The 27,128-nt window shown below is 41.8% G+C and overlaps 1 protein-coding gene across 1 annotated transcript; it reads right to left on the bottom strand.

Annotated features, from left to right (window-relative positions):
* On the bottom strand, positions 1-25,546 carry LOC117349470 (inositol 2-dehydrogenase-like). The gene is made up of 9 exons (XM_033922995.1): positions 25,234-25,546; positions 19,954-20,559; positions 18,106-18,176; positions 15,158-15,266; positions 12,218-12,348; positions 10,374-10,481; positions 9,778-9,896; positions 3,971-4,127; positions 1-2,676 (listed from the first exon to the last, which is right to left on the bottom strand). Exons 1-9 carry the CDS (start codon positions 25,476-25,478, stop codon positions 2,528-2,530), a joined length of 1,695 nt encoding a protein of 564 aa, XP_033778886.1. The 5' UTR covers positions 25,479-25,546; the 3' UTR covers positions 1-2,527.
* Between the last annotated feature and the right edge of the window lie 1,582 nt (positions 25,547-27,128).

Raw genomic sequence — 27,128 nt, 5'->3', positions numbered from 1 at the left:
TGCTGATGAGGATGGAACTTGCAGGAATGGGGCAGACACAGGAAAAGAATTAGTGGGGACAGGAAAATGAGTTCCTGCAGGGACAGGGAAAAATTTGTCCCCGTGTCATTCTCTACTACTGAGGAAAAAGACTGAGCACAGGACCCAAAGCCTCTCTTGCATGTACAAGGGTATTTATGAGGACGTACTGAATAAAAATAGGGGCATAAACTTTTTATTAATTGACAGATCATCCAAATTGCATACGATGGTAGAATAACTCTTCCCTATACAATAGTACTACTCTTTAAAAAAACTTCAGGTGTGCACTGTCATACCCACTTCACAGCCATTTTCACCTTATCTGAATCATCAAATTGTTCTCCACGAAGATGGCTCTTCATTGGACCGAACAGGTGGAAGTCAGAGGGTTTTACAGTGGATGGGAGTTCAATGACCAGCCCAATTTGCTGATCACATGATTTGTTGCCAAAGACATGTGTGGTTGTGCACTGTCATGTTGAATGTGGATTATTTCCAGATCCTTGTTTGGTCTCTTCCTCTAATGGCTTCTCTAAACTTGAGTGTCTCAACGTACTGCTCGCTGGTCACGGTGCGGCCATATTCCAGAAAAATCAAGGAGAATTATGCCCTCATCATCCAAAAATAAAAATAAGTCACCATGATTTGTACTGACTGCTGGCGCTTGAACTTCTTAGGTCTTGGAGAAGAGGTGCGTCGCCATTCCATGGGCTGATTCTTCGTTTCTGGATCATAAAGATACAATTACATTTCATCCCCTATCATCAGATCAGAAAAAAAGAACCCACGTTTTCTTTGGCTTCAAGTGCTCCCAGTAGATCAGAGCAGAATTCCACCCTTCTCTCCTTCAAAATCAAGTGTCAACTGCCGAAGTACCTGCTTTGCACACACATTCCAATAACCCTAGTCTTCCACCATCTTCTGTATGGCACCGTGACCACAGTCCAGTTGTACTGCAAGCTCACACACTGCGACTTGACTATCCGCATGAATCAATTTGTCCACTCGCCGACTACGTGGTTTGTTCTCAGTGCTGGGTTTTCCCTTCTTTAAACTTCTTCCTGAATCAATTCGTCCACTTGCCGACTACGTGGTTTATTCTTAGTGCTGGGTTTTCCCTTCTTTAAACTTCTTCCTTCTGTGCACATTGCTCTTGGTTTTGTTTTTTTTACTTTCAGTGAAGCTGTGTATGCTGCTACTCACCGCTCACGCGTTTAGTGGACTTAAGCGATATCACCTCCAGTGTCCCCCAAGGAAGGTGTTTCCACACGCTGAAACAGGATTCCCTGTTGGGACTATACTTGGTTAATAAAGATTGTATTACCTGTTGAAGAGACTCCACCCTTGCCTTTTTTTTCGTTTGACTGCCCTTTTTCAAAGGCGTGGTGTTTGTCTTGTCTTGTCAATGATGCCATCTCCGTAAACATTCTGTAGCTTTCTGTGAATGTTGGGACAGCCTGCACCCCCCTCCTTCGTCAAGAACTCAATGACGGTACATTTCTTCTGCTTGGAATCCATTATTCATCTGCAATAAAGATTCTGAAACACCTGTATAGCGAAAGAGTTACTCTACCAACATGTGCAATTTGAACGACCAACGTCAATTACTTCTTTCGGTACAACCTGTGTATGTGTGTGTATTCTATATATTATACACAATGTATACAAGTAAATAAAAAATAAAAAAGATATAAAACATTGATTAATTATTAATCCTTGCTAGTTTCTGCCTCCTATGTTTATCCTCCTGTTTCATTGATTCATACCTCACTGAAATGTTCTTCGGCTGCAGATGTAGAGATGATTTTTCAGATCAATAATTATGAATATACTAAAAAAAAATTGTGTGTACTATTAGTTTTCAACAAGAGGCTGCAATACCAGCAGTGACCACAAGGTATCAGCACCATTATTATTATTATTTTTTTTTTACATTTGAGGGGAGACAAAGAATTGTTCTCTCTTTCTATAGGATTGTCTGCTAGTGCACAATAAAATTAGATGCTTGTTAAGTGGTAAAGGCATAGTGCCCTCTTCCTTGTGATAAATATTGGACAGGATACATTCTCCCTTCTCATTTCCTTTCTTTGGGGAAGTAGGGTAAAAGATACAAAGGGTATTATTGCCATGCTACATGGAAAATGTGGAGAATACCACTGTTTGTTTGAATACACTTCTAGTTCCAATTCCAACCAGTAAAAGTAGTTACAACGCTCTGTGGCACTCCTTTGTAGATTTCCACAGACAAGAGTCACCTATTAATGACTTGCAACCACCAGAAACATGACCGGTCAGGTGCACCATCTCCCAAACTTTCCCCCACAGGCACAAGCTACGAGATGCCCGTGATTGACTGGGCCGAGTCTTAAACATAAAGAAAGAATACAGTGAGTGTTCCACTTGCTTCCAGTAGAAATGTTTGAGGGGGGGGGAAGAGTTTTCTTCCTTGTATGACCCACAGGCCACGGGTTTTCCAGGTAAGTGTCCTTTGACGTGCGCTGGCACCTCACAGTATCTCTGTCTTGATGACCGTCACGTCCACCGCTTCATTGCGCAAGTCAACGGCAGACCCATTCTGCCAGGATTGTTCGGCAGCCGCAGCCACCTGGATTGCCCAGAGGAACTGCTCTTTGGTGACCACTGGCGACTCCTTCCCTGAAAATGGGATTCGGGGATTTGGTTAATGTTATCTGTTCATTGTAAAATTATCCTTGTAAAGTCAAAAGGTGAATACAAATGGAAAAAAAAAATAAATAATAAGTTTTGCATTTGGACAGCAAAATATGCACATTGACCAGTTTTTTGCTTTTAGTTACTGCTAGGTCTATACTATTCTTTAGTGGGTCTTGCTACTAAGTGATACTCGGTGTCAGGTCAAAAGCGCGCCAGGACAAAGGCGCATGCAGACAACTGAGTACAACGTGGAGGCGCGCACCAAAGAAAATGACTGTTTTAAAGGGCTCAGACGGAGGGTGTGGGGGAGACGGGAGCCCCCCACTTTACTTTATATAGATCGCGCCGCGTTGTGGGGGGTTTGAGGGGTTGTAACCCCCCACATTTTACAGAAAACGTCACTTTTTCCCTAAAAAACAGGGAAAGAGTTAAGTTTCCAGTATAATGAGGGCGGTTACAACCCCCCAAACCCCCTCCAACGTCGCCGCGATCTGTATTAAGTAAAGTGGGGGGGTTCCTCAACAAAAAACCCCGTCGGAGCACCTAAAAACACTTTTTCTTCGGCGCGCATTACCGTCTTGTGCTCAGTTGTCAGCGCGCGCCTTTGTCTATGAACCGTGACACTCACATATTTTATCCTAGCTTAATGCCTTTATGTCTGTCTCTCTATATATCTCATAACCCTGCCTAAATAAAGACCTGATGGTGTTCTCTTTAAGTAGAATCTGCAGCAGCCAAACCTTTGTTTATCTAGCATATGCCTCCCCATACGTGAACGTATGTAACACTAAGCTGTTTTGCCCAGAAGAGAGAAAAGGGAATAATGCTATCGCAGAAGCTGCATGGAAAGATCACCCTAGAGCCATACCCAGTGCCAGCCACATTTGGGTTCAGTGAAAACAGTTCTGAATTATCATCTATTAATCATTTTAGGTAGGAGAGGCAGTAATATAGGAGATCAGTAGTCAACAGTAAGAAAACTCTGAGCAGATCTGCAATCGACTTAGCCATTTAAAATTGCACTTCTATACCCAGATAAGCTACTAAGTGAACTTAGGACAGCTAATTATGTGGTCCCATTTAAAACAGATAGGCTGAATATGAGTACTATGCTCTCCCTCCCACACACAATGCCCACTGCTCCTACCAATCTTAAAACTTTTGCTCAGATGGGAAGCTAGTTAATATCTACCTGCTCATTAGTCCTGAAATTTCAGCTGCAATAATTCATGCAGTTAAATCCTTAGATTACTGAATATATTACTACTTCCCTAACCTTTGACTGTCTGTAAAAAGTGCTGAAATAGTTGTCTGTATGCTTCTCGATACCGGTCGGCATGGGTCTGAGAGAATAAAGATACCGAGGTACCGTGTTCCGTAATACCCAAGGGGTTTTGATTGTCTACTCGTAAGGTTCCTTGAGAGCCATGAATCTGAAAACAGAGGAAAGAAAAATGGAAGTCAGAGCTGCTCGTGAACACCGGCTAGGAAATGAACAAACTGCTTTTGCCTTTACCGAAGATCGAAATAAAGGTTAACAAATCAATTATATATATATATATAATAAAACGCTAAGCGTGCATGCGCACTCTTAACGCCGTGTTGCCTGATCTGTAGTTCCGTGGCCGGCAGAGTGCGCATGCGCGCTTTCCACACATCTCTCTGTCTCGCAGCGGGCTTGCCGGCTCCGGCCAAACAAAGTTCATTTTTTTGTTCAAAGCCCCCGCCGCGGCTTCTCTATCGAACCTCATTAGAGTCGGAGAAGGCTTCCGATGCAGGCGGGGATCTAGAGAGGAGCCGTGAAGGCAGCTTTTAAAACAAAAATAAACTTCTCAAAGTAACTAAGGGAGCCGTTACTGCCCCCACCTTCCCTTCCCGCAGTCCCGACTACAAACCTGATGATTCCAGCAGCGTGTGCAGCACTCTATACATGCTGCTGGAATCGGCAGGTTTGTCAGGACAGCGGGAAGGGAAGGGGGGGGGCAGTAAGGGAGCCGATCAGACCGCAAGAAGAGAAAGGGGAGGTAGGGGAAACACTGCTGCTGCACAGGGAAGTGGTGTGGGGGTAGGGAATACTGCTGTGGCTGCTGCACAGGGAAGTGGGGGGAGAGAAATGCTGCAGCATAGGAGGTAGGGAGAGAGACAGACAGATAGAAAGAAAGACAGCGGGAGGAAGGGAGACAGAAAGAAAAGAAAGACACAGGGGCAGGGAGAAACACAGAAAGCCAGACAGACAAAGGGGGCCAGGGAGAGACAGACAGACAGACAGAAAGAAAGACAGCGGGAGGGAAAGAGCGAGACAGAAATAAAGACAGACAGACATATATTCTAGCTCCTGTTAATGTAACGGGCTAAAATACTAGTAGCAATATATTTCCTTAGATCTAGAGACACTGGATTATTAGCTACTTTTTTTTTTTGCTCTTGTAAAAATTTAATTGATAGAACATTACTTAAATACAACATTGCCTGCCCCTTGAAAATTAACGAGAATTTGGGGAAGATTTTTGTTGTATTGTTAATACTGTTGTAATTTTTTTTTTAATCTTTATTAATTTTTATATCTTACAACAAGTGTATCAATAAATGGCATTTGAAATTGAATACATCACTTGAGTTTCTATTATATGTAACATTAAATCATAAAATTTAACCCCCTCCCTCCCACCCCTACCTACCCTAGGCAATCACATGTATCATATTAAATTTTCCTTTCCTATAAAATTCAGAAATCCCTCCTCCCCCCCTCCTTCGCATTGTACTTATGATGGAAAAATGGTATCTATTCATTACAATAGTTTGTCAATAGCCCCCATATCTCTTTAAATTTCTTATAATTCCCTTTTGTATGGCTATTGTTCTTTCCATTTTATAAATGTGACACAGCGAATTCCACCAAAAACTGTAATTGAGTCTATTCCAATTTTTCCAATTACTTGTGATATGTTGTATGGCGACCCCAGTCATAATCAATAGATGAAATTTGGCTCTTTGCTCTCATTGACATACCAAATAGAATTGTATCATAAGATAATGCGACAGGATTTTTCAATAAACAATTTATTTGGCCCCAAATTGATTTCCAAAAGGCCAAGATAAATTATTAGCTACTCTGAAACACATTAGAAATAAGCACAGAGTAATGTGGGAGACAAAAACAACCAGCCCCCACTGAGAACAACACCTTAAAAGCTGGCAAGTTCTCTCTGAGACAGGTACATTGGAAGCATTGCTGGGTGTGTGAATAGCGACATCTTAACACCATGACTACAGTCCTAGAACGATTTAATACCTTTCACTGGTATTAAATACAGTAATACTTGAGTGTTCAAGGCTAAAGTTCCTTTTTCAGCATGACCAGTCTGAAGACTGTGCTTATTGTGCTTACAAACATTGGTATTCAGATAAATACAGAATGCCAACTTTGTATTCTGAGAGATCAGAGTGGCATGCAGAGGTTGGCCATTCATTCACTTTCTTTCTGTGCATGAAAAAATTATATTTCATACCTGATAATTTTCTTTCCTTAAGAACCATCAGGTATGAAACATTTTTCCTTTGTCATCAGCAGCAGATGAATCCAGAGACAAGTGGGATGTAGCAGAGCAGTCCTCAGTAGGACGGGACTGATAACAGAACCTCTAAAGGATATACCAAATTACATGGCCTGCCATCCCCCCAAGAATTGAAGGATTGACCCAGAAGAACCGCTGTCTTAAAACACTACCTCCCCCTTCCAATATCATGATCGTATGTAAAGGATCTCTACCCCGGACAGAACCCGATGTCCCACTGAAGAAATAACTAGAAGCCATACACCAAGCCTCCAATGAACAAGATCCGTTAGAAACATAGAAAAAAGCAGCAGAAAAGGGCAATAGCCCACCAAGTCTGCCCATTCCAAGTATCCCCTCCCCTGAATTTACTCCCTTAAAGATCCCACGTGAGTATCCCATTTTCTCTTAAAATCCGTCACGCTGCTGGCCTTTATCACCTGGAGTGGGAGTCTGTTCCAATGATCCACTACTCTTTCGGTGAAGAAGTACTTCCTGGAGTCGCCATGAAACTTCCCTCCCCTGATTTTCAGCGGATGCCCTCTGGTGGTCGAGGGTCCCATGAGCCAGAAGATATCTCAATGGGAAGAACTAGACCATTAGGCCAAGCGTACCTCAGGTGAAATGACGAATAACCAAACCCAGGTCACCAGAGTACTCTGAGGAGAGAAAGGAATGGCCTCCAAGATGCCAAGGCTGAACCAAGCTGAAAACTCAAGTCGTCTTTAGGCAAGAGGGCACACATGCCCTCATCCTAGAGAAAGAAAGATGTGCTACAGATAGTCTCTCAACAGCCAAGGCAGGCATCTCACGCAGCGGCCTGTGAAGGATGCCTCACTCTATATGGAAAGCTGGGTCCATGCCATCTCCATAACCAGAGGAGAATCCCTATGTAATAGTCCAATGGATTTGTGCACATGGCCAGCAAGTTGTACAAGATTTAAAGATATAGTCCAGGTGACTCATTTGTTATTACCAGAAATATTGTTAAGAAAGTATTTTAAGGAAATACTGGGATTACCTAATGCAGATAGTTTCCCAATAAATAATTGCTATCACATTCCCCAGAAGAAAAAGGAAACTGTACAGGATGTGGACCATCTGGTAACAGATGATGTTAATTTGACAGAGTTTTTAGAAGATTCTCAAGATGTTATTCAGACTCGGTCCACAATGATTCTAACATGTATGAGTGAGACAGATAAAATGTTGTTAATGAAACTTTACTTTAAAAATAGACTGATCAAGTTCTGTGGGGATTTGGTTAGTATGTTTCCAGATGTCTCAAGAGCTACTCAGTTTAGAAGAAAAGAATTTCTGAAATTGAAAACTAGAGTATTGGCACTTGAAGCATCATTTTATTTGGAGTTCCCTTGTAAATGTTTGGTAAAGATACAAAAGATACTGAATTTGTTTTTTGGGATCCCATTCAATTGCAACAATTTTTGTTAGCTCGTGAACAGAAGTGAGATTTCTTTTCTTTTTCATTTTTTGACGAGAAATTAGGTTAGGAATGTCCATGTCCTAATATAGTAGGGAATGATTTGGGTTCATTGGAATTCAACCCATTTCTTTGTTTTCCATTAAAAATTTAGTTGGTAAATAAGCAATATGTTTCCCCTTTTAGTGGGCTTGTAAAGGATTGTTTTTTGTATTGTTTGTTGTATTGAAAACTTGTATGGAAACCTTTTTTTCCTTGATATCTTTATGATATTGTAAATGTATTAAATAAAAAAAAAATAAAAATATATATATATATATATATATAGTCTAGACCTCTCCTCTCGCCCCAAAAAAGTCTCCTTGCACTTCCATGCCGTTAAAAAAAAAAAATGAAAGGGAACAATGATCATCAGTTCATCAGGTCAGAGGACACAGTATGCACTGCTTGAGAAGCGAACAAAATAGGGTGACAGTTGCGCCTGTCGGCTGCGATCGCATCGCCTACCACAACTGCCCAAGAGGTTCCTACTAGACAAAATCAAGCAAGGCCTGAATATCGTTGAAGCCCTTATGCACAGAAATACTGGATTAGATCCATGCTCCAACCAGTCTATCAGCTTATGACAGTGACCACCATAAGGAGACCTTAAACATCCCCAGAAGAGCCCAGCTGAGGGCTCCCACTGTGCCCAATCTAGCTTTCTCCCCCAAAAAGGAGAGGGAACTTTGAGCAGTCTGGATTCTGGGAGAAGTTTGCTCCACCTCCGTCTACCTTCCCCCGCTGCGAGGCTCCCACGTCAGCATGTGCACTATAAGCCTTGTTAAATGAACACGTTCCTTGTAAGGCTTTACTAGCATACCCAGTTGCTGGAATCTAAAGATAATCCCCCCACCATGCCACTATGAGGAATCTCCAGATTCTGTATCCTGCTATTTTACTCTAAAGGAGACTGTACCTGTCACGAAAATTGGCAGGCAGCAACAGCACTGCCATGACGCGATGCAGTAGACAAGAACAGAAAGGTAAGAGGAGATGCCACACTCTCTCTTCTGTTCCTTATACTAATCGTAATGAACTTGGGAGAGAGAGAGAGCGCGCGAGGGAGATAGGTGCAACTAACGACTCGGAAGAATGAACAGCCTTACAAAGATTTCCCCCTCTTTTCCAGATAGCCAGTTATCTCATTGCAGCACATGCAGGGAGAAAGCCAAAATTCCTTCCTATCAAAATTTGTGCTATTGTTGCTCACACACAGTAGCCATGGAAAGTGCCACGGGAGAGTTGCTATTATCCCCGAGCACACCGAGATGCACCAAAATGCAAACTTGCCCTAGTTATCACTTCTTTATGATGTATTTATCTTAACATAGGCTAGGATACCGGAGGCAAACTACAGCCTTGAGGTCCACAACCAGAGGGCTCCTCTCCCCAATCTACAATGCGGGATACCACCAGAGAAATGAATCAGCATAAAGAGGTAATACCAAAGAAAAAGCAAGGAAAATACTTACTGCAAGCAGCCACACCACTAGTTGATCTTCTGCCTCAAACACCTCTCAGTCTACCGCACTCCCTCTAATGTGAGGAGGTAATTCGGAGTGCAAGAAAGAAAATGTTACATGGAGCTACCATGGTTGGGCAGGGTGCTGGCACCACCTTGAAGGCACCCAGGCAGCCTATCCTTTTGCTCAACCAAATTAGCATAGATAAACCAGGAGTCTAGCTGAGACTAACAGCCAAAATTTAGCCACCACTAGTGGAAGCAGTAGATGAGACCAGGGGCAAGATAGAAACCATCCAACCTCCTGTCGAGATAGAAAATACTGACTTACCAGTGTGCATACCATCCTACATGTGAGAGCTCAGCTTGGTGCTCTCTGTCTCCACCTGCTGGTGGATGGACACAATCCACTTGTCTCTAGATTCATCTGCTGCTGCTTCTAAGGAATGTTCCGTTTCTTTTGCATATGGCCAGATGTGCATGCCTGCAACATCCACCACTCTGCTCCAAATTTTTCCTCCATAATCATTTTTGCTAAATAACAGATTAAAATGCCATTTGCAAAGCTCCTCCTGCAATAATACCTCAAGTCTTTGATCACAGCTCTTTGTGCAGTGCTGACTTATGTCCAAACTAACGATGGCTCCGCTGGCAAATTTCATACTGATTGTGATGGTGTCAGCGTCCTTCAAGGAGGCCACGTCTGGGAGACAGAGAAAAGCAGGAAAGTGCATTGCATTCCTCAGCTGTCCAAGTGGAAGGAGGGAGAGAAGGCAAGATCATGCAGCATAGAAGTTTCAATAAATAAAACCAGTCAAACTTTCTTTGAGCCTCTTTCAATTGATTTAGTTGATTTTAATTCCACTACCAATTGGCCTCAACATTTAATAGCAAAAATCATCAACTAATTGTTGTACAGGAATTCAGATAAAAACAGCTGGGGCACAAAGGAATAAATAACATTTTTTAAAATATAAATTAACATGATGAATGGCACCACAGTTTTCAGGAGGAATTACCATGAAGTGGACCCAGCCCCATTATCTCTCTTCCGCTGCTACCAAAGCCCCCACCCCCATCCCTGGAAGTTTCACAAGCTTTGCAATCAAATACAATGCAACCTTTTCCAGCTGACAACTTTGCAGCAACATATACAAAGACCTGAGGGTTTCAGCTTTACCTGCACAGAAAGCATGTCCCAATGAAAATATTGTATCAGGGGCACTTTCTCCCAGTAGCCAGCTGATAAGATCTATATCATGGACAGCAGTAGTATAGAAGATTCCTCCTTAAAGAGAAAGAAGGTGGCTAGAATTCTTTCAACATTGCAAGAAATCACCGTGTCTCCTGAATGGAAAAAGCCAGAACCTACAAGGTCTCCAGCTGAACATATTTGGGGGGGAATTTATTTTCATCATACACTTAACAAATTTATGCATTTCCCTCCCCCCCAAAAAAAAATAAAAAAAATAATAAAACAACCCAGCATACGTTAATCTTAAAGTACAACAAAAAATAGGTATATTTAAATATTTCCATTCTCCTACCATATCCCAAATGTCAATTAGCTTTTCAAAAATGTGCATTATTCAATATACCTTTTAAATGAGCCCTGTCATACTGTTTATGAGATTCTTAATTTACTGCCTTTCTGGGTACAACCAAAGCAGTTTACATATTATTTACAGGTACAATAGGTATTTTCTTTTTTTCCTGGTGAATTCACAACCTAAGCTTTGAATAGAGGGTTACGTGACTTGTCCAAGGTCACAAGGAGCTTAAGGGAATTACACTTTGTTCCCCCCTCCAGTTCTTGGGCCACTATTTCTCGTAGCCTACATTATTCTATATATCATTCTGATATTGCAAAAGCCCTCAAACAAATGTTTTCAGTAATTTTTTTGAACACAGCCGTATCTGAGTGATGAAAAGCCCACAGATGAATGAAAAAAAGGGCTTCCCAATTTTCTGACCTTGGCAGTTTGCAGAGAAATTGCATCCATCTATTTCAACTGCCTGACAGAAGTATTTTCTAGGGCAGTGCTTCTCAACCCAGTCCTTACAGAACACCCAGCTAGTGAGGTTTTCAGGATATCCACAATGAATATGCATGACAGATTCGCATACCAAGGAAGCACACTGGACAGGTGAAATTCTTTGCCTTCTCCTCCTTTTTTACATTGTTTAATCTATAAACTACTTTGATAGGTCCTTTACCAGAAGGACGGTATAACAAAACCTGGAAATAATAGGAAAGGTCAGCCTTCCATGCATTAGTCATATCCTTCTAGTCTTGAAACTGCAGAACTGACCTTTGTATCTCCTTCACCCTTCATCGAGCATAAACAAATAGTGTACGAGCCAGAAATAAAAACTTTAGTATGGCTAGTTTAACTAAGTACAAAACCAGAGACAACAAAAAAAAACCCCTGTGGAGTGACGATGTTCCTAAATGGACTTTATTTGAAAAGTATCAAAGTTCCAAAGGTACACTGAAATCATCCACATAAAATAATTCCATCCACATAAAAGTAAATCATCCACATAAGAGCCTTTTTCCATTGCAAATGCAAGCAGTGTCTCACTTCCGGCTCACCACACAATTGTTTCCCACGTACTCACCTTTATAGGACTCCCAGGGACCCCTGAAGAAGACTTTTTGTCGAAACGCGGACCGTGTTGGGTCCTGTATCCCTAGCGGACTAGGTCCTTTAAGGTCTTATGTGGATGATTTATTTTTATGTGGATGGAATTATTTTATGTGGATGATTTCAGTGGACCTTTGGAACTTTGACACTTTCAAATAAAGTCCATTTAGGAACATCGTCACTCCACAGAGGGTTTTTTTTTTTTGTTTTCTCTGGATTTTCTTCTTTGTGGATATTTCGGGGTCAATTCCTTTTGTTTTTAATTTACTAAGTACAGCATTGCATACACTGACAAAATTGACAGCTTCATTTTATGCTTCTTATATGCTGGATTTCACAACTCAAGGGGAGAAACTTAAGCTTCTGCAGCCCATACCTGATTTTTTAACACAGTTGAGAGCAACTGCTGGGAACATCCTGCTGACCACCGATATCCGATGAATTCGCCCAAGTGCCTGGTTGTCACGGACCTTGTTATACAGGAACCGAACAGCAGGATCAAAACGCCTACGGAGAGAAAATGTACACACTCAAAACCTAATGTGCTGCACTAGACCTGTACCACAGTTCACCACAGTTTGTTCAAGGATGCTTTAGACGGCTCGTTACGGACAGAACCGAGGGCTCCTTTTACTGAGGTGCGCTAGCGTTTTTAGCGCACGCACAAGATTAGAGCGCGCTAGCTGAAAAATTACCACCCGCTTAAAAGGAGGCGGTAGCGGCTAGTGCGCGGGGCATTTTAGCGCACGCTAAAACCGCTAGCGCACCTTTGTAAAAAGGAGCCCTAAGTCTTATGCAAATGGAAACAAAAAAAAAGAATCATCATAAATAATGTTCAAGCCTTTTCTTAAATCACAAAAGACATTTTCAAATTCTTTGCGTCAGAAGAAAAGTTTAAAGGGACTATCAGTCTGGACACCCCACTATTACCTATTCGAACCATCACCTGGATCACATTAAGTCCACAGTCAATTTAAATTTTAACATTTTTCAAAAAGCAACAAGTTCATCGATTGCAAATCTTCAGAGGCACTTGAAAATTTGACACTGAAAGCTTCAGTGGAAACACCCAATACGGGGCTGGTGTTTCGAGAGATACGATACCTGTGAAGCAGAGGATGTTGAGGCCATCGCCAATATCACAGAGACGGCTCAGTTTAAAAATGTGCAACAGTGCTTCCTACATCTTGAATACTTCCTCAAGGGACTTGGGTCTACCTAAAAATAACTAAGGGCCCCTTTTACAAAGCTGTGGTAGCGATTCTCCTGCAGGAAATGCACTGAAGCACACAGGCATTTGCTTTGGTGCATTTCCTGCAGGAGAATCGCTACTATGGCTTTGTAAAAGGGACCCTAAAAGAGATATGTCTAAACAAATATATCTTTAAAATTTTATCCTTAAGCTCTTCCAGTAGAAATCCCAAACCACCCGAGTAGCATTCTCAGAAATGATCCCCTATACACATGCAGGAACCAAAAGGCAGGCAGAGCTCGGGAGTCTAAATGCATTGAGGTAATGGTGCAAAGAAGAGGGATTTAGATTTGCCAGGAACGGAGCATCATTCTGTGGAAGGAGGGAGCCTATTCAAAAATGATAGGCTCCGCTTTAACCAAGGAGGAACCAGACTGCTGGTGCTGAAGTTTAAAAAGATGGTAGAGCAGATTTTAAAAATCAGGACTTGTGAAGTAGGAAGTTAATCACTCGGGAATGCATGATTCGGAGTATATTATCTTTGAAGGATACTCTCAAAACAGGGAAGTTAGGGCATCCCAATAAAGAGGTTGCAACAAAAGCAAAAGATGGCTCTAAGGGAAGAGCAGATTAAAGGTGGCAAGTTACCCCTATCGATTGCCAAGCAAGTTGTAAATACTGGTGATTGTTAAGGTACAAATTATATCACAATGGTAGGGTGGACCAAATTGGAGGGGGTGGCACTATGAATTAAAGAGAGCACTGACTGAAATAAATGTTCTGGAGACAGATTGCAAACAGATGGAATTTCTCTCTATAAAGACTCCACATGTTACATCTACACCAGGGGTGTCAAAGTCCCTCCTCGAGGGCCACAATCCAGTCAGGTTTTCAGGATTTCCCCAACGAATATGCATGAGATCTATTAGCATACAATGAAAGCAGTGCATGCAAATAGATCTCATGCATATTCACTGGGGAAATCCTGAAAACGCGAATGGATTGCTGCCCTCAAGGAGGGACTTTGAGATCCCTGTCATAAAATGATCAAATGTGAGTTAATAACTAAAGTGAAGACACTAGGAAAATTGACTGATTTAGCATTTGGTCTTTCCTGATGATATAAGGCAGCCATTAGCCACCCATAACAGAAATGGTCTTTAAAAGGTGACAATTAAGAACATGATTAGTCTATATTTGGGTTAGGGTGGGAAACAGGTATAATATGGTCATGGAAATATTGATGATAGGGGGGGGGGGATATTTATTTGTTATATTTATAAGAACGTGTTTGTAATCACAAGTGATTTTGTGAAAATTGTTGTATTTTTTTTTTTTTTGTAAATCTTTATTCATTATTAATCTTTCAACAAGTGTACAATAAAAGTGATACATAGATTTACAATCAACACTTGATAAATCTATCAAGATAATAACAAATGTATATATCTCTAAACCCTTCTCCCCCCCTTCTTTTTCCATACTATTTTCTTCATTGAATCAATCTTTTTCATATTTTCTTTTAACCTTGTTCTTTATTTATACATTCCCACCCCTTTCCCCTCCATTCATAAGTATTGTTAAGAAAATGGTGTTTATTCATCACAAAACAACGTCAATGGCTCCCATATTTCATTAAACCTTTTATAATTTCCATTTTGTATTGCTATTGAATGTTCCATTTTGTATATATGACAAAGTGAATTCCACCAGAAATTAAAGTTAAGCTTGCTGTGGTCCTTCCAATTGGTAGTGATATGTTGTATGGCAACTCCTGTCATAATCAATAAAAGTTTGTTATTACTTGCCGATATCTGACTCTTTTTCCTCATAGACATGCCAAATATCACAGTATCATAAGTTAATGCTACAGGATTTTCTAATAAAGAATTTATTTGATCCCAGATCGAATTTTTTTTTAAGTACACTTGTTGTAAGAATTAAAAAGGAATAAAGAATTAAAAAAAAAAAAAAAAGGTGACAATTCAAAAGAACTGAAAATTCTCATTGAACTGTTAAAAGGTAATAAGCCAAAATGACCATCTAAAGAGCAACACATCACCAGGACTGGAAGGCACACACCACAGAAATATCAAAAATGAAAGGATTGCATTCAAGCCTTACTTGTAGAATCCACACACCAGTGGCTTCCCACACCTGTCGGCTTCATCAAAGCAAGCCTCAGCGGTCTGCCTGTCCAAACTGAGAAGATGATCACACAGGACGCCTTTCCCTAGGTAACATATAAAAAGTAATCATAAGAGGGAAGGTGGATCAACAATCTGCAATCAAAACTAGTCCCAGAAAATACCCTAAACTGAACTACTCGAGACTGAGAACACGAGATACCTCCTCTCTGTCGTTAAGGGCCATGTGGAACAATGATGCAAACATTAAGAGGATAGGTTAGCTGAAAAAGCCATGGTCCTCAGCCATTCCTTTACGGTTTACAGCTGCTGGATCTGAAGCAGATCTATTGGCCTGCCAAGTTTCAAAAATGTTAATTTTGCAGCATCAGACGACAAGAGCACAAACAAAATAAATCTTGGATAAAGCAAAAGAATCAGGAGAACAAACACTCCCAGAACAGGATCCACATTTTGCAGAGTGCCAGAACTAACTACTCCACGTACACCTAGAAAGAATGAATTTCCAAGTGTTCAGCAGTGTATTTCATGAAGGAAACACAAGGCCTGGTGTTTTGGGGAAAACAAACTTTGAATACATCTGGTTACCAATGCGCTACTTTTTATCCTGTTTTCGGATAACCAAAACTAGAGAAGTGTGAAATCCAGCCGCTCATAGATAAACCTTATGCCTGTTGATGGCTTGATTCGAATACACAGTTTCTGCTCAAGCTACCACCTTTCTAGGTATAGTTATTGTAATGGTGAATCATGGGTACCCTGTACGCACACAAGCCCCACACTCAACAATCACTAAAATCCAACAATCACTCAAATCAAGTGTGGGACTTGTGTGCGTACAGGGTACCCATGATTCACCATTACAATAACTATACCTAGAAAGGTGGTAGCTTGAGCAGAAACTGTGTATTTGATGTATTGTAAACTGTGTATTCAATGTATTGTAAACCGCTTTGATATCTACACAGAAAAGGCAGTACAGTGGAACCTTGGTTTACGAGCATAATTCGTTCCAGAAGCATGCTCGTAAACCAAATTACTCGTATATCAAAGCGAGTTTCCCCATAGGAAGTAATACGTGCCGGTGCCAGATGGGGTAAGGATGAATGCTGTTCAGGCAGGGGGGGGGGGAGGTGCTTGCAAATCGAGTCAACGCTCAGTTTGCGAGACAAGATTTGTGAGAATGTTTTGCTCGTCTTGCAAAACACTCGCAAACTGCGTTGCTCGCAAACAGAGGTTTGACTGTATATCAAATATAGTACATCATAACCATAGAGAAATTCATTACATGGAATGAGGGGCAGCCAAGTGTCAATGCTGTACTGTAGTATTATGTGGAAGGACCCCCAAGCTCGATTCTCAAGTTGGGTCTTCCACTTTATGGATGCGGTGGTGGCAGTGTACGCAGCTCCTAACGGGAGGGATTTATTTGGGGGAATGGGAAATGAAATGAGACGAGATTTGATACAACACTTTTCTGTGGTTACAATTAAAGCGGTTTATATATTAATTATGGATACTTATTTTGTACTTGAGGCAATGGAGGGTTAAGTGACTTGCCCAGAGTCACAAGAAGCTGCTGTTGGAATTGAACACAGTTCCTCTGGTTCTCAGACTTCTACACTAACCATTAGGTTACTCCTCCACTCTGGGGCCATCTAGCAGCCCAATTCAGGGCCCATGACTGTGGTCTTCTGTTGGGGGGGGGGGGGGGTCTAATAACATGGCTTCCAGTTAAGGACTGTTGCTGTGCAGAGTAGAGAATGACACGGTGGCAAAATTCATCACTGTTCCCGTCCCCGCGGATAACCATCTCCATGTCATTCTTTAAGGAGAGAGGGAAGAACCAGAGTATGAATGGACACAACCACTGAACAAAGAGTAGCAACATTCCAGAGCTGAGATTGTGATGTCATAATGCCTCATTCCACCAATGCCTAAGAGCCAACCTCATCAATGATGTCACAATGGCTTCATTATCCTGTACTTGGCTCACATAAGAATCAGAGTATGAATGGGCAGCTACTGACCCTCAAGCCTTGCATTGAAGAATGCTGGTGTAGAAGGACAGAAGGACAGAAGTTTGAGATAGACACTAAAGAATTACACAGGATTGTTTCCCGCAGTTATCCACGGGGACGGGAATGGTGATGAATTGTCACCGTGTCATTCTCTAGTACAGAGTGGGATGAGTCATCACGGCCATTTCAGCGCAGATGCAATGAAGTGTCCCATTCCATGAGTGTGTTTAAACACCTCCCCAAACTCCTCCAACATTTGATACTTTCCAACTTGTCCTCTTCCAGCTCCCTCCCTTTCCCAGAATCACTGTGATAACTCCTTTACACAGCTCCTCTCTGGCCTGGTAAGAAAATAAATAAATAAATAAAAGTGCCGTGACAACCTCAAGGACAGGGAGGAGGGCATCACCCCCAAATGCTGAACTGGACCCTACTCATCCCGGCCAGTTCATCACCCTGAAAAACAGCTTCGATGAATTGTTCTAGACCCGTTGCTGTGATGGCAAAACTTAGTACGTCTGGGGAAGGGAAGAATGGGGAGAGGATCCTGGGTTATTGGGTCTGAAGTTTCATGGCACCAGGCATGCAAGATTTTTTTAAAAAGGTATAATTCTGAGTTCCAAAAATGGACTCTTAACCATTTATTCTGTCAGTATTGTCACCTTCGTTTTCCAGAGCCTGTGACACATTTTGTGATTTCTTGTATGCATTATGGTTTCATTTGTATTTCAAAGAGTGAAAGCACAAAGAGATGACCATCCACAAAGGAACCAAGTGAGAACTAGCAAAAGTGCAAACCAGAATAAATTAATGCAATTGTAATAATTCACCTGACCGGTATGTTTTCCAAATATATATATGTCCCTCACCCCAAAACAGTTTTTCCTGAAAAACTGCCCCTTACCAGCTCGTAAGGCATCCAGTACTATGTCAGATGCTGCCTCAGGAGGAGAACAAATGATAACTCCAGAGACCCTGTGAACACCAAAAAAGAAAATCTTAGGGAGGACCAAAAGAGGACAGGTCTTTGGGGACTGAGGGTGGAGGGCAAGAATCTATGGACATGATAAATAATAAAAATGAGTTAAACTTATTCCAGAGCTGCTGGACTAGTTTTATCTTATTCTGCTAATTTGGGAGGAATCCTATACGACTGGATAATGCCACTTAACTAAAGAGTTTTTTCTATATTTACAGCTTTACATTCATCCTGCACCAACAATTATGCTTCAGTATAGAGACTGGGATTAAGCTGTACAGATTTTAGGATCATGGGCACTTATAGCAGCTGGTTAATCTTTTAGCTAACAGCGAAACTTAAGAAAAGTTGGTAGACTATGAAAGCATACAAACCTAGAACTGACTTTAAAGGTTCTACATCCAAATAAGTCAATAAACACTTGCCATTCTACCCCCTGTGCAAGCAGGTCTTATGGCATATATGTGCGCAGTTGGGGTTGGGTTAGGGTGGGTATATTTATCAAATTGAATAAGAGTATTAGAGATAAAGGGATATTTATTTATTATATAGGAATATTTGAATGTAAATACAAGTGAAATCTGAAATTTGTTTTATTATGTATAAATCACTTGTTGTAAGATTTTAAAATGAATAAAGAATTATTAATATCCAGGTGCCGACTCTGGCAACCTCCCTTTCTTTCTAAGCTGCCTTCCCCTCTCAGCAATTGCAATGCGATAGCACATGGTCTGCAAGGTTTACAGGAGTACAAGAGGATTACAGGAAGCGGATAGCAGAAGCAACAAATACAAAGACATGGAACCAGGTTGTGAGCACACTGTGCTACGAATAGCCATGTTTCTGTCATATGCTTTTGGCTTCAAAAGATCTGTACTGTACAATTCTCATTTTACACATTCTGATGCTTGATGTGCAATGTAAGGCACTAACAAACCATACCGTTTAAAAACCTTGGTCTTTTGAATTTTCCTATTACACATTATCTATCTCCCATAGAACTCTTGAAAATGTATTTGAGGGAAATATTACATTATACTAAAGTGGATACCTTTGAAGTTGATAACCTTTATTACATTCCAAGAGTTTCTAAGGAGATAGTAGAAGAAGGTGGTATGGACCAATTAGTTTCACCTGACAGTTTGAATGTTATCACAGTTTCTTGAATCCTCTAAAGATATAATTAGTAAACGTGCTACTTTGTTGGTGGCCTTTAAGACGGAACTTGAAAAACAGGCTATTTTGAAATTATATTTTAAAAAACCCACAAAAAAACAAGATCTGTTCTGTGGTCAATGAGTCACAATTTTTCCGGTTGTCTCAAGACACTCAGTTTAAAAGAAAGCAATTTCTTCAGCTAAAGCCTAAAGCTTTGGCGGTCAGAGCCACTTTCTTTTTAAAATTCCCGTGCAAACGCCTTATATCGTATGGAAGTGATAAATATGTGTTTCTTGACCCGATCCAGCTAGAAGATTTTATTAAGGAGAAACCTTTATTACAGTTTAATTTCTTCTATTGCTATTTTCAACTGGGAAGAAGATGAATGATGTATAAAGTAAGCCAATTTAGCCTGTCCTTGATTGTAGAATACGTAAGAGTTGATTTCTTACTTTAAATTCTAGTGACCCCTAAATGTGGACTAGATCAAGTTGATTTACTTCCTTATATATGTTTCAATGTATTTTATATACAGAGTTTGTGTGGATATTCATGAATATTTGTTATTATTGTAAATGAATAATCATAATAAAGAATTTTTTAAAAAACCCATACCGTTGATCGTTGAGCACAATGTCCGCATCCTGTTCCCGCAGCACTCGGGTATTCGCCAGGAACTTGGAGCCCAAGCTGCGTTCTGCCTCGGGCAGCTGATTCTCGACAACGTAGAGCAAATAACAGCCATTCTCCTCCATTAAGCTCTGAAGCAGGGCGCTGCTGCCTTGGCCCACTCCAAAGATGGCTAGCCCAACACGGCTTCCCAGCACCCCACTACCACTGCTGTACCGTCCCCCTGTGCCTCCAGAAACCACACTATTGGATGCCTCTGAAACAACGAGCCTTTGGTTGGTCTGTTTACCAGGTAAATGGGGGCTTCTGACATGGAGGGCAGAGAACGCTGTAGGGTGACTAGTGGAGGTAGAAGGCGTCTGATCTTCTCTAGCAGACATGGCACTGGTGGTAGAGCTGATGGCATTGGGGTGAACAGACATCAAAGGCTGGTGGTGGTAAGAAGAAGGTGATGGTACCATCGTGCAGCTGGTGTTTGCACTGGTACTGGTGCTGCAGTGATTTGTTGGCAATATATAGGAGGGCTGAGAAAGCAAGGAAGAATGATCCAGCTGGAGAGGAAGGTTCGTGCTCAGCTCTGAACCTGGAGATCTAAAGAAAAAGGTATAAAAATAAAGGTTATTTAAAAATGGAAAAGGTCACTGTAGCCATACCTCTGAAACCAACACAGAATTCACCACTTTACTACACCTTTCAGAAACATGGAGCTCAAATGATATTCTTAAAAATTCTTAGAGGTAGTGGAAAACCCCTTTTTTGCTTGTAACTTTTGGGGAGGTATATTATCACAGAGAATTTTAGGAGGTTTGTTGAATGCGAGGACTTGTCCAAGGTCACAAGGAGCAGCATGGGCTTGAACCCATAATCCCAGGGTGCTGAGGGTATAATCCCAGGGTGCTGAGGGTGTAGCTTTAACCACTGTGCCACACTTAAGGGAGGGAAGGCAGTGAGTGGAAACTTATAACCTACCAAAACCTGTCCAAATACTAGCTAGATAAAAGTACAGATGACTTGTAACTGGAATACAGAGATCTGATGTAACCAGTTGTAAAAGGGGGGTTAGTTTAATTTATCATTTCTAGCTTGCCTTTATCCAAGATGTACATAAATAATAAAACAAATAAACGTACATACACAACAATTAACACAATTTGCCCATTACAAACAAACTTATCACCAAATGACATACTTCACAGTACAGAGGGCATAGCTTCCTATCCACTGTTTCTGTTATTACATTGCATTAAGTACCATATTTCATAGCACAAAATAAATGGTTTAAAAAAAACCACAACGTTTGTTTAAATTCCTGCAAATCTTTCAACTGTCGTAAATACACTGGTAATTTGTTCCACTCCATAGGTCCTACACAAGAGAACATTACATTACTGTTTTCTATCCCACCAATACCTTTCAGTTCTAAGTGGTTTACAAAAAGAATTGGTCTGGGTATTCCCAGGGAGCTTACAAAGTTAAACAGATAGAATGAGCTTACAAGAATTTATGGCTAGCATGATCAATGGGATCTGGGGGTGGGTTTATAAGGTTTAGTTAGGTCATCTGATAAATTTTTTGAAAGGCATAGTTTTCAGTTCTTTCCTGAATGTTTTGTAGTTGGTCGTCTTGGTCAATAGCTTGGCAATATGGCGGCCTATTTTTGCTGCTCTGGCGGCTAGTAGATCGTCGTATATTTTTTTGCTTTGTATACCTTTTACTGGGGGATGAGTGAAGAGAGCCTGTGTTCTCCTTGGTCTTGATGTGTTTGTTTAGGTAGCTAGGACCAGTTCCATTTAGGGCTGTGAATAGGGTGCAGTAGAATGTGTACTGTACGCAAGTTTGTATTGGAAGCCAGTGTGAGTCTCAGAAGAAATACAAATATCCTAGTAGTACCAACACAGATCAATCCTTCCATTTCTCACAGCTGCTCATCCTAATGGAAAATCCCTTTCTTTATCCTCATTGCCAGAAATATGTTAGCGATCCCCACAATTATCTGGCTAATAATTAACGGACCTGCCCTCCAGAAAAGCTTTCCAAATCTCTCTTAAAGCCATACTATGAACCTTAACCACTACTTCTGGCAACAAATTCCACAGTTTAATTGTGATTTGACTTCAGAAGAGTAAGCCCTCCTCCTTAAAGTTATTTATTTATTTTTCCTTGAAAATTTATTAAAAGTTTTACAAAATGCAAAAGGGAAAATGGTACACAAGAAAAGTACAATAGTCAATAATGTACAGACAAAGTGTTGGTAAATCTGCTACTAGCTAGCTTAATGGAATGTCCCCTTATCCCAGAACTATTTCAAATGGCAAATAACCACTCTAGTACTTGTTTTCTATATCATCCAGGATTTTATAAACCTGTCGGTCATCTCTTTCCCATGCTGAATAGCTCTTTCATCATAAAGGAGCCATTCAAACCCCTTTTTCCATTTTCTAGTTCTGCTCTACTTTAAAACTGGGCAACCAGAACTGTACAAAACCATCAAGGCAGGGTCTCACCACAATGCAACAGAGGCATTAGTATATTTCCAGTTTTGTTCTCCATTCCGGAATTCCTAGCATTTTATTTGCTGCTGCACACCGAGCTGAGGTTTTCAATATATTACCCACAACTCTAAGAACCTAGTGCTATGCTAAACTCAATTAGGGGTCCTTTAACTAAGCTAAATATTAGCACACGCTAAAGGCTAACACGTCCATAGAATATAATGGATGCATTAGCATTTAACACAGGCTAAATTGGCTAGCATGCCTTAGTAAAAGACCTCCTTAACCAAGTATTGTGCATATAGAGGGCAATTTTCAACTTATTTGCAAAGTACCAAGATCATTTTTACCTGCAAACTTTGCATCAATTTTTGAAGGAAAAATAACTGTACATCACTTTGAAAACTATCTATAGAAAACATACAGTACACTCAAATCTGTACAAGCACCTTTTCCATGGACATCTCCAAATCCTACTCCCAGGAACTCCTTCCCTTGCTGTAGGTGAAATTACACATGTGGTGACAACTGCAGCTCCTTGTGACCCTGGGCAAGTCACTAAACCCTACATTGCCCCAGGTACAAAACTTAGGTTATGAGCCTACTACAGTTAGAGAAAGTACCTGCATATAATATAAATACCACCTTTCTGTGGTACCATCAAGGCTATTTATATAAAATTCATGACCCTTTACAGGACAGCTCTATAAAGAGGTGCCTGAGGTTAGGTGCTATGTTTTGGCATACAAGCACTTTTATGTTAAGTGCACAAATGCAAGGGGGTCATGCAAGTGGGCGGGGCATGGAAAGTCAAGTTTCAGGCACCTAGATTCTATTATAGAATAGGCATCAGGATGCCTACAAAGAAGTGCTCATTTATAGAACTGCCACCTATGTGTATAATGTTACTAGCCAATAAGGAGGTAATTCTCAAAAGTGCATGTTCATATACAGTGTACCATTGTACTTGCAAAATAGTTTTAAAGATTGTTTTCACAGGGGGTTCATTTACTAATAGCAGCTTTTAACAAACACTATTAGTAAACAAGACCCCATAGTTAGAATATTCCATTTATAACAAAAGGCTAGGGCTTCAAATACTTGATAAAGGACCAAACTTGATCCCACAATCTAACATCTTATCATTTTCTAGATTAGCATGCAGAGGCAGCAATGATGAACTAAGACTGAACTCAATGTAATCATTTTTCAGCACCATGGAATTAAATGCTTCTTTTTTTTCTATGTGTTGAAATACATTTCTACTGAAATACAAGTCATCTAAAAAATAAAAATTGATAATGAAGAGAACATTCCATTCCAGTCTATCTCCACAATTCATTTTCAGTTAGCAGTAATCCAACTAAAATATAAGATGAAAACAGAAGGCTCAGTACTGAATATCTATATATACACAAAAAATGATATTCAAACCAAAATAGATCAAAATTGTACAAGGGTAGCAAATGATAACTTTACTTACTTTATACAAGTCTTATATTCTGCAAATACCTACTCAGTTCACTGCAGATTACAAACAAGCGCTGAAGCATCAATTGCAAAGGAGCAATTTAGATAACCAATAGCCCTATTTTAAAGAATTGTTCCAATCTTTTCAAAATAAGATTTTAGAATCTTTCTGAACCATAAATAAAGCTACTAAATTGTGTGTAGGGTTTTTTGTTGTTAGTGAACTAACTTCTGATAACTAGAAATAATTTGCAGGCATAATTGGGTGCAGTGCCATTCATGCATATGGATATAAATATTTGTCTCTAAAGTGTGTGTCTGGGGGAGTGGGGGAGTAAAGACAGACACGGAGGAGTAGTGCATTCTGCAATCTAGTAAGTACTCATAAATTGAATCCAATTATTCCTACAATTCACTCAGATCAACAGTATTTTACTATTTGCGAAAGACAGAAGTATAATGTGTGTGTGGTGGTTAGAATTTTTTTTCTTAATGTCTCTATGCTCATTAGGTCTCTTATGCAGAACCTGCCTTACTTAGAAACATAGAAACATAGAAAGATGACGGCAGATAAGGGCCATAGCCCATCAAGTCTGCCCACACTATTTACCCACCCTCTTAAGTCTACTGACCCCCTAAAGAATAATTGTAATTATACTGTCACTCTACTGACCCGCTCATTCAGTCCTAGTGACCCTATCCCTTGGCATGACCTCGTAGGGATCCCACATAGGTATCCCATTTATTCTTGAAGTCTGAGATGCTGCGTGCCTCGACCACCCTTCTTCATACGAGTATTAAATCCCAAAAGGATAAGACACCGACTTCCCCTCCACCTTTTCTCGTGGGTGTATCCAGTAAGGGCATTACTATTTCCCAATGCTGCTAGGAGTATACAGTTTTTTTGCCCCATACTTCTTCTGTGAATCTGATGTCTTCCTGTCTAGATCTCATGCATATTCATTGGGGAAATCCTGAAAACCCGACTGGATTGCGGCCCTGGAGGAGGGACTTTGACACCCCTGTCCTAAAGAAAGACTATTTCCCTGTTGAGCAGGGATCTCAAAGTCCCTTCTTGAGGGCTGCAATCCAGTTGGGTTTTGCAGGATTTCCCCAATGAATATGCATTGAAAGCAGTGCATGCACATAGATCTTATGCATATTCATTGGGGAAATCCCACCATTACTGAGTGAACTATTCACCCCCCCCCCCCTCCAGAACCATATGGGTTCCTGTCTGTGCACTGTTTTCCATATTAGTATGGGAGGGGGAGGGGAAATCCTGTCCCTCTCGGCTACTTACAGGAGAAGAGGGGTCCGGCCCCCGTGGGATTTGATCAGCCTCCGGTTGCGGTAGTGGCGGCCCGAGGCCAGGTGCTCCAGGATGCGATCCCTCCTCACCCTCATGGGCAGCTCGCAGGACTTGCAGTACAGGGTCTCCACCAGCGACGTCTCGCCGGACTCCTTGTGCTCCATCAGGTGCCTCTTCACGGCCAGGTCCGTGAACTCGGCCGCGTAGTCGTGCAGCGTCTTCTTCTTCCTGCCCATGGCTCGGCCGCCCGCGCTTTAGCCTCCTCACGGTCTCTGGGGGGGATAAGCCCCACATGCCCTCTGGCCCCCGGAAGCGGAAGCCGGCTTCGCGGGAGCTGGATGTGTGGGCACCTGAGAGACAGCGACCCCTGGCGCCTGGGAGGCAATCCGCCACCAGGCTCTGAGCGGCGACCAGCAAAGAGGGAGGGAGGCAGCAGCCTGAGCCCCGCCCCCCAACTTCACCGACCTATGATTAAGTCGAGCACGTGGGTGCCGGGAGTTTCTCCTCTTCTTTGGACGTAATCACGTTTTTCTTGATTTTATCTAAATCTAGTGTTTAAGCCCGTTACATTAAGGGGTGCTACAACAGATGTGTAAACTTTTAGCACAATGGGGCCTGAGGCCTTTCTTTCTTTGCTTCCTGCTCCTCCTGTCTAGCTGTAGCCCTTCTCCCTTCCTTTTACCTCCCCCTGTCCTGCAGCACCCCTTCCCTGCTCCCCCTGTCCAGCAGCTGCCCTTCTCCCTTTTACCTTCCCCCTGTCCAGCAGCACCCCTTCCCTGTTCCCCCTGTCCAGAAGTAGCCCTTCTCCCTTCCTTTTACCTCCCCCTGTCCTGCAGCACCCCTTCCCTGCTCCCCCTGTCCAGAAGTAGCCCTTCTCCCTTCCTTTTACCTCCCCCTGTCCTGCAGCACCCCTTCCCTGCTCCCCCTGTCCAGAAGTAGCCCTTCTCCCTTCCTTTTACCGCCCTCTGTCCTGCAGCACCCCTTCCCTGCTCCCCCTGTCCAGCAGCAGCCCTTCTCCCTTTTACCTTCCCCCTGTCCTGCAGCACCCCTTCCCTGTTCCCCCTGTCCAGAAGTAGCCCTTCTCCCTTCCTTTTACCTCCCTCACCTGTCCAGCAGCACCCCTTCCCTGCTCCTGTCCAGCAGCATTCCTTCTCCCTTCCCTACTCCCCCTGTCCAGCATCCGCTAGCCCAGGTAGCCTCAGGGCTTTTGCTAGGCCGTCCCGCCTCGCATTATCGAAGTGAGCCGGCCTAGAAACTGCCCCGCAGCTGCTTGATGAAACCGTAGCTGCTGCCGCTGCTGGTCCAGTGGTGAGAAGAAGATTCATCACGGCAGCGTAGTCAAAAGGCAGGAAGTCAGCCGGCGTCGGAGATCGGGGCAGGAAATCAGCAGAGGCAGGCACTGCGCATGTGTGGCATGCCGCCACAGAGGCACGGTGCACAGAGATTGAAGTGTGCATGCGTGCTAAGGATTTTATTTGGGTGGATTAGTAAAAACAAGCAACACTGGAGAAGGTGATGTTCAAGACGCAGGCTTTATTCAAAATAGAATCCAATAATCCATATGAATAAACATCTGGGACCCAAAACGTTGGGGAGTTTGGCCCCGACACGCTCCGTGTTTCTACAGAAACTGTCTTCCTCAGGGGTCCCTGAAGGTCCTGATAGAAAAGCTGGTGGATCAAAGGCTAAAAGCAATCGTAAGCAAAACTCAGCGTGAATGAAAAGACCTCAAAAGCGGGAGAAAAAAAAATTAGTAAAAACATATTCCAGATTTTAAAACGTCAGACTTGACAAACTATAGTCTGAAATATTTCTTATATCACAGCGTTAATAGAACGAGGATAAAAAAAACCCAAACTTTCTCACAATTCCTTCCTTGAGAACCA

Source organism: Geotrypetes seraphini, chromosome 15 (assembly GCF_902459505.1).
Source record: "Geotrypetes seraphini chromosome 15, aGeoSer1.1, whole genome shotgun sequence".
Classification (NCBI taxonomy): Eukaryota; Metazoa; Chordata; class Amphibia; order Gymnophiona; family Dermophiidae; genus Geotrypetes; species Geotrypetes seraphini.
The sequence above is the reverse complement of the archived record's forward strand: the minus strand, read 5'-3'. Positions and strand labels throughout refer to the sequence as shown.

What these genes read in the sequence shown, in the direction of transcription:
- LOC117349470 (XM_033922995.1), bottom strand. Translation starts at nt 25,478, where the DNA reads ATGGGCAGGAAGAAGAAGACGCTGCACGACTACGCGGCCGAGTTCACG. An exon ending in ATTGTGCTCAACGATCAACG is followed by an intron (nt 18,177 to 19,953) that starts GTATGGGTTTTT and finishes TGGTGTTCACAG; the next exon opens with GGTCTCTGGAGTTATCATTT. An exon ending in CTGGTGTGTGGATTCTACAA is followed by an intron (nt 12,349 to 15,157) that starts GTAAGGCTTGAA and finishes TTCTCTCCGTAG; the next exon opens with GCGTTTTGATCCTGCTGTTC.